The sequence below is a fragment of the Otolemur garnettii genome, unplaced genomic scaffold, assembly GCF_000181295.1.
Source record: "Otolemur garnettii isolate 467f Iridium unplaced genomic scaffold, OtoGar3 scaffold00008, whole genome shotgun sequence".
In the NCBI taxonomy this organism is placed as follows: domain Eukaryota; kingdom Metazoa; phylum Chordata; class Mammalia; order Primates; family Galagidae; genus Otolemur; species Otolemur garnettii.
Window position 1 is genome coordinate 12208251 of NW_003852403.1, and position 6933 is coordinate 12215183.

Consider the following 6933-nt stretch of genomic DNA (forward strand, 5'->3'; position numbering starts at 1 on the left):
AAATTAACTTCATTTTCAAGAAACTTAAAGATATTACATTTCAACAAATCAAGTCCTCATTTATATGTAAAATTATTATCCCAATCCTCTCATTACTGATAGATGACAGGTCAATGACCTATAAACAAGGACTTTACACTAGGATCCTAAATTGTATGCTAAAGGGTTAATACGTTCAGAAATAGTCTTATTATATGAAATTTCCCAGAGATGTAAACTGTTTTAAATTTTAACATCTTTGAATCTGTGAAATACACTAATTATGGTAGAGGTGGTAAGATTGTGAGTAGTTTTTAGTCTGTATAATTTTTCTTTAATGTTGTTGGATTGTTTTTTAACAGCTTTATTGAGGTATAATTAATATAAACTGCACATTTAAAGTGTACAATTAAAGTTTTGATATATATACACACACACAACTGTGAAACTGTCACTAGAATTGAGATAATGCTTACCTCCCCAAAGTTTTCTCACATCCTTTGTTATTCCTCTCTCCTACCTCTGTCCACTTCTCCCCTTGAATTCCTCCAGTTTTTTTTTGTCTGACATTTTTTATTCAACATAGTTACTTTTTTCTTTTCTTAATTTTTTTTAATATATGGAATACTTTATGAATTTTCGTGTCATCCTTGTGCAGGGGCCATGCTAATCTTTTCTGTATCATTCTAATTTTAATATATGTGCTGCCTGCTGAAGCAGGTACCATTCAGTATAATTTCTTTTGAGAGTCATTCATGTCCTTTAATTAAAAAATTGTTATAAGATTTCTTTCCAGTCATTTATCTTCTGTTTGAATTTTTCTATACAAAAGTTTTACTTTGAACTTTAAGCATACCTTATTCTCCTTGCTATAACTGATAGGTCTGTAGTAATAAGAGCGATTTCTTGGGTATAAATGAATTATATCACTTAAAGTTAATTTGAAATTATGTGTCAGAAATTAAAAGCATTCTGATGACAAGAAGTATGACACACCAGAATCAAGCCAGGTGTACAAATAAAGTCTCCTCTAAATATAAATAATAGAAGGCCAGGAGCGGCTTGCACCTGTAATCTTAGCATTCTGGAAGGCCAAGGTCAATGGACTGCTTAAGCTCAGGAGTTTGAGACCAGCCAGACTAGCCTGAGCTAGAGCAAGACCCATCTCTAAAAGCAGCTGGTAAGCACCTGTAGTCCCAGCTACTTGGGAGGCTGAGGCAAGAGAATTGTTTGAGCCCAAGAGTTTGAGGTTGAGATCTGACACCACAGCATTCTACTGAGGGTGACAAAATGAGACTGTCTCAAAAATAAATAAATAAATAAGTAAATGATAAAAAATATAGATTTCTTTCAATTGTGTCTCATTTGCCTGTAATTCATTGCATTCTTTTGTTTCTTTTCAGACCAAGTGTTCAGTTAGCTTATTCCGGGACATTGGCCATCATTTGATTCAAAATAATAAAGTAGGAGGAATTAATTCTCCACTTTCCAAGCAAGTTGCTTCTAAGACTCTTAAAGAAGATAAAACAGTAAAAGAGAAGGATATAGATGGAAGGCTTAGACCTGGGGATGTGGTAGGTTGTTGAGAAGGTAATGGTTTTGCCTATTTTATTACCTTCCAGAGGCTTGCACTGATTTTTAATTTGGTAAATTATGTTAATATTCAAGTAGTTTGCATTTGATACGGTATAATTATCATTGTTCCTTCCATTATGAAGACCATGTAAGAATTCAACTTTGAGTTTTGTTCATTTTCTTTCAGCAAGCACCTAGTATAAAATCTCAAAGTTCAGATACACCTTTGGAAGGTGAACCCCCTGTAAGCAACAATCCAGAAGGACAGGTAACTATGCATAAAGTTTTGGAAAATTAAGTTTAATTTTATCAGACCTTTATTGAGCAAGGCAGTTAGAGTGGCAGATGTTCAGGGCAGGATATAAGTTACCACCTGCATATTTGTTTATGACTTTGTGTAAATTTCTTTGTCTTGTGAAAACTCTATAAAATGAATTGGTACCAGGCTAACTTTAAGGTCCTTCTCAGCATTAAAATTTTATGTCTTTTGATGATTCTACTATGTTAATAATCTCTATGACGGATGCAAAGCTGCACCAACCGCAGCATTTGTTCATCTATCCTCTAAACACTCAATAGGAGAAACAGTATCTAACCTAAGTAGTGAAAGATGAAGAGAACTTTTCACCAGATGACAATGAAGGGAGAGGCAGTTCAGGGCCATGGAACAGCTTTAGTCAAGGCACAGAGAGAATTTGCAAGAGCAGAATTTAGGGTACATCTGTTAATTCAGTGTGTAGTATATAGAAAAATGAAAAGAAAGAAGAGATTCTAGAAAGAGGTGAGGCAGGGTCATGTTAAAAAACTTGGGCTTTGGCTTGGCGCCTGTAGCACAGTGGTTACAGCTCTAACCACATATACCCAGGCTGGTGGGTTTGAACCCAGCCCTGGCCAGCTGGACAACAATGACAGCTGCAACCAAAAAATAGCCAGGCATTGTGGTGGGCGTCTATAGTCCCAGCTAATTGGGAGGCTAAGGCAAGAGAATCTCTTGAGCCCAAGAGTTTGAGTTGCTATGAACTATGATGCCATAGCACTCTACCCAGGGCAACATAGTGAGACTCTGTCTCAAAAAACAAAAACAAACAAACAAAAAAAACTTGGGCTTGGCTGGGTATGGCGCCTTAAGTTTATAATCCTAGCACTCTGGGAGGCCCAGGCAGGTGGATTGCTTGAACTCAGGAGGTCAAGACTAGTCTGAGCAACAGCGAGACCCTGTCTCTATTAAAAATAGAAAAAACTAGCTTGGTGTCATGGCAAGCACCTGTAGTCCCAGCTACTTGAGAGTCTGAGGCAAGAGGATCTATTGAGCCCCAGAATTTGAGGTTGCTGTAAGCTATGACACCACCGCACTTGACCCGGAGGAGGGAGGGAGACTGTCTCGAAAAAAAGTAAAAAGCTTGATCTTTATTCTATAGCTGTTGAGGAACTTTTGAGCCTCTTTTTGGAGACTCACATCTAAGGTTTTTATGTCACAAATAGGATTATGTGTGCTTCAGGCCAGAATTCTTGCAAGAGTGTAAAATAAAAGAGATTGAAGGCAAGATAGGGCTACAGGCTTTTCTTGTTATACAGATGAGTGTTGATGACAGTTTACTTAGTGCAGGGGTAAAGAAAGCCAGAAACCTGCAGAAGCAAGGTGTTTGGAATTGGAAAACTTTGGATGTATTGATAAAGAAAATTTAAAGATAACTTACTTTTTGGAAGGACAACAACCCCAGTAACAGAAAAGCCAGAAGAGAGGTCGAGATAGGGAAAATGATAAAGTCAATTTGGATATATTGTATTTCAGATGCTGGCAAAAATCTGAGTAGTATTGTCCAGCAATTGAAGTTGGTAGATAGTGGTGAGGAGTGAGAATGAAAAAAAGTAATGGAGAGAGTATTTTTGCAGGATCCATGAAAGAGGGTTGCCGAAAGAATGAATGAATTCACTTAAAACAGTTTTAAGGAAAGTGTTATGAACAAGTTAAACAGGGCTTCAGCTGAGGTAGAAGTTTCCAAAAATAAAATTGAAAACCCTTTCCTCCAAGAGATAACCACTATTGCAATATTTATTTTCAGTTATTTTTCTGTATTAGTTTTTATACAGGTGAGATCATACCATATATGTAGTTGTATCTGCAGTTTTTCCACATTATATTGTGAACATTCTCTTATGTTACTTAATTTTTTTCATAAATATCTTTTTTTCTGGAAATAATCAATGGGAAAAAATATCTCCATAGCAATATGTAGAAGCCGGAACATACCTTGTATTGGAGATTCAGCTAGACAAAGCCTTGGTTCCAAAACGAATGCCAGAGGAGCTAGCCAGAAGGTATGTAGCAATGCTTCTCACACCTGTTTCACACAATTTGGGTACAGGCAGTATGTGAATTATAAACACAACTCGCCCTTATGAACGGAGGCTATTTCAGCAAGTCCTTGAGTTACAAACATTCAACTGACATGTGGCTCACACTTAGAAATGGAGACGATTATGGGTAAGAGGTAAATGTACCTCTTCCAACTTAAGAACTAACCTACAGAAACTGTCTCATTGGTAACCTGGGGATAAAAACAATTATAATCCTGTATAACTAAGAGGAAGTCAGTTTGTCTCCACAATTGTAATTTTCCCTGGGCAGCAATTTTCTGGTCTTTTTGAATATAAAGATTTTTATTGTTGTTATTGTATCTCCTTATTACAAAAGTATTGTACGCTTATTACAAAAAATTTTAGAAAATGGAGATAAGCAAGGAAGTATATAAAACATCCAGATTTCTACTCACCTAGTCAGAACCATTTTTAATATCTAGGTGTTATCCTTATTTTTTTTTAGATTGCGGTTATTTTATTTTACAAATAGATAAAAGAAAGCAAGACAATATACTATAGTTGGCAAAAAAAGATTTTTGACATATTTAAGTGACAATTTATTCACACATATATAAAGGCTAATTATACATTGGGAAAGGTTTATAAGAAAGGGTTTTGGGGGGTGGTGGTGGTTGCTTTTTATTATAGGGGAATAAATGTGCTACGGTTCCTTTTAAAATAATTTTCTTAAGTAAAGATACGCTTTCATGACAGTAGAAAATAAATCGATTCACTTACCTACCAAAGAAATAAAATGTTGATGTTACTTCCTAAGTTAAACATACCTGGCAATTCTTAACTACTTTCCAAAAAGACTAAGGAGCTAGGTAAAAAAGTGAGGATTTTCCAGCTTCCAAATGATCAGGTAGAAAACGCAAGCCATCAGCTACCGAATTAGTAATAGCAAACTCCTATCCTTTTCCATAGGAGTTTGGCACTGTACGTAATTTACACACCACAATTCCACCTTTAACTCATTTAATAAATGAGTTCTATTTAACCATTATAAACTGTTAGGTCATGCTGACTATTCTTTTAATGGTTTTAGGCAAGTAATTACAAATACAACAATATAAATGTTGATTTCCTAGATTTGACAATTGCTAAAAAGAGTTTTCAGAACTACATTAGATACTAATGATAGACCTACAGAGGCTAATTTTATTTTATTTTAATTTATTTATTTTTTAACTGGTAACATAGTTATTTATTATCAAGTATTATATAACATGCTTAACTGTATGTGCTAGACTTTTATGGGACTGGCAGCACAGGTCTGTTGACACCAGCATCCGTGAGTAATGCGTGGAGCCACGCTGTAGTGACAGCTGTGACATCACTAGGTGACAGGAATGGTTAAGTCCATTATAACCTTATGGGACTACTGTCACATGCGTGTTCTGCCGCTGACTGGAACGTCACTGTGCAGGGCCTGGTGTGGCTCAGTGAGCTTAGTGACTACAGGACAGCTGCAGAAGGTGCTTTCCTTCACTTTTATGACTTATCCAAGCTCTGCCATGCCATCTACAAATTCCTTTTTGCTAAATTCACACTGAATCGCTGCCCTGAATTTCTACACTATGACCAAAACACTGACGCTGGCAGGGTCCAGGCTTAAATCATCACAAAATTGTTGGATCTCACCAATTCCAATTTTGTTTTCATCTTGTGGGTCTTTGTATCTGCTGTACAGCTGCTCCAGCTTCTTCCTGTCTACCATGTTCCGTGCTGATTCCCTGTCGAACGAGTCTGGGTTTTGGAAGAAGCTGTCCGTGGCCTTGTCTAGTTTCCACTCATTCTGTGTTAAGCAGTAGATAGAGGTTCTTCCGCCAGCCTGAGTACGTGCCATGAACTGGCAGACCTTGTCCTTCTGAGATGACTTGAGCTTATGCATTCTCCCCACGCCTTCCTCAGTCCCAGAGGCTAATTTTAAATGCCCAGCGGGGCTTAATAAATCCTGCAGAAGCCTCAGCCTCTGCAATATCATCATAAGTTAACAGCTTTATAAATCATAAACATTAATATGGGACAATCTAAAAAAAAAAAACAACTCTTCAGGTGGCATCCAGTTTCTTATAGGCTTCTTCAATGAGTGTTAACATGTTCTTAATCTGGGAGGAATTATGAAGAACAGCCAAGTCCTTTAGAAGAGCATTCTAGTTTGGAGTTAGTGACAAAATTTCTTTCTGAATTGTGGGTGCTTTGATACTTTTCTGAGAAAGTTCTGGAAGACAGAGTACACCACTACTATCCAGTTGAAGCACTTGTTTTAGTGTCTTCTCTTCCTCTTCTACCTCACTTTCCAGAATTTCAATTTTGTTCTTTAGGCTCTGAATATCCTCAGTCATCAATTCTGCAGTTTCTGCCATTTTTTCTATTTTTTCCTGCAATAATGCCAGACCTTCTTTATTATCTCGCTCCTGTGCCCTTTCCACATCCAATAGACTTGACACATGAGTTAAATGGTTCAGCTTTTCAGGAGGGACTTCCAGGGTTTCACAAAGTTGTAGCAATCTTTTTTACAGTAAATTGACATGATACTGTGTTTCTTCTTTTTCTCTACTACTATTACTCAAAATTGTTATTATTACTGATTCCATTATTGTTTGCAAATGCTCTCTGCTACTCTTTGAAAGTGGTTGCCAGGTTTTCCTTTTGTTGGGTGCTATCTTTATCTGTTTTATATTAGTATGCTTTGTTTGTCCTTCAGAAGACAGATGGTTTGGATGATTTTTATTTCTTTTTCCTGTGTTTCTAACCTTTTCCTCTGATACCTCTTCTTCATCATCAGTTTTTCTTTTTGAATATCTTTTTAACTGTTGAGATTTTTTCTAGGAAATATGTGGTTTACCAGTCCTCTTGATCACTAATTTCTCAGGAACCCTTCTGGGAGCCACGCTCAGGATCGGTGTTATCCTTCTGAGGTTATGTATTATTTATTTACTTAGAGACAGAGTCTCTTTCTTTCTTTCTTTCTTTTTTTTTTTTTGAGACAGAGCCTCAAGCTGTCCCCCTGGG

General features: G+C 36.7%; 1 protein-coding gene, 1 non-coding gene and 1 pseudogene across 4 annotated transcripts in view; 1 reads left to right on the forward strand and 2 right to left on the reverse strand.

Annotated features, from left to right (window-relative positions):
- CFAP70 (cilia and flagella associated protein 70) overlaps window positions 1-6933 on the forward strand; it is a 103097-nt gene that overhangs the window by 52118 nt on the left and 44046 nt on the right. For all 3 annotated transcript variants that reach the window (XM_023509565.1, XM_023509566.1, XM_003783561.3), the window contains 3 exons: window positions 1383-1553; window positions 1742-1822; window positions 3782-3873. In XM_023509565.1, the coding sequence (XP_023365333.1) occupies window positions 1383-1553; window positions 1742-1822; window positions 3782-3873 (344 nt within the window). The remainder of the gene's footprint in view (window positions 1-1382; window positions 1554-1741; window positions 1823-3781; window positions 3874-6933) is intronic.
- Window positions 593-699, reverse strand: LOC111723178. The gene has a single exon (XR_002771776.1). It is a non-coding gene; the product is annotated as a U6 spliceosomal RNA (small nuclear RNA).
- Window positions 5970-6933, reverse strand: part of LOC105886376 — a 1868-nt pseudogene continuing 904 nt past the window's right edge.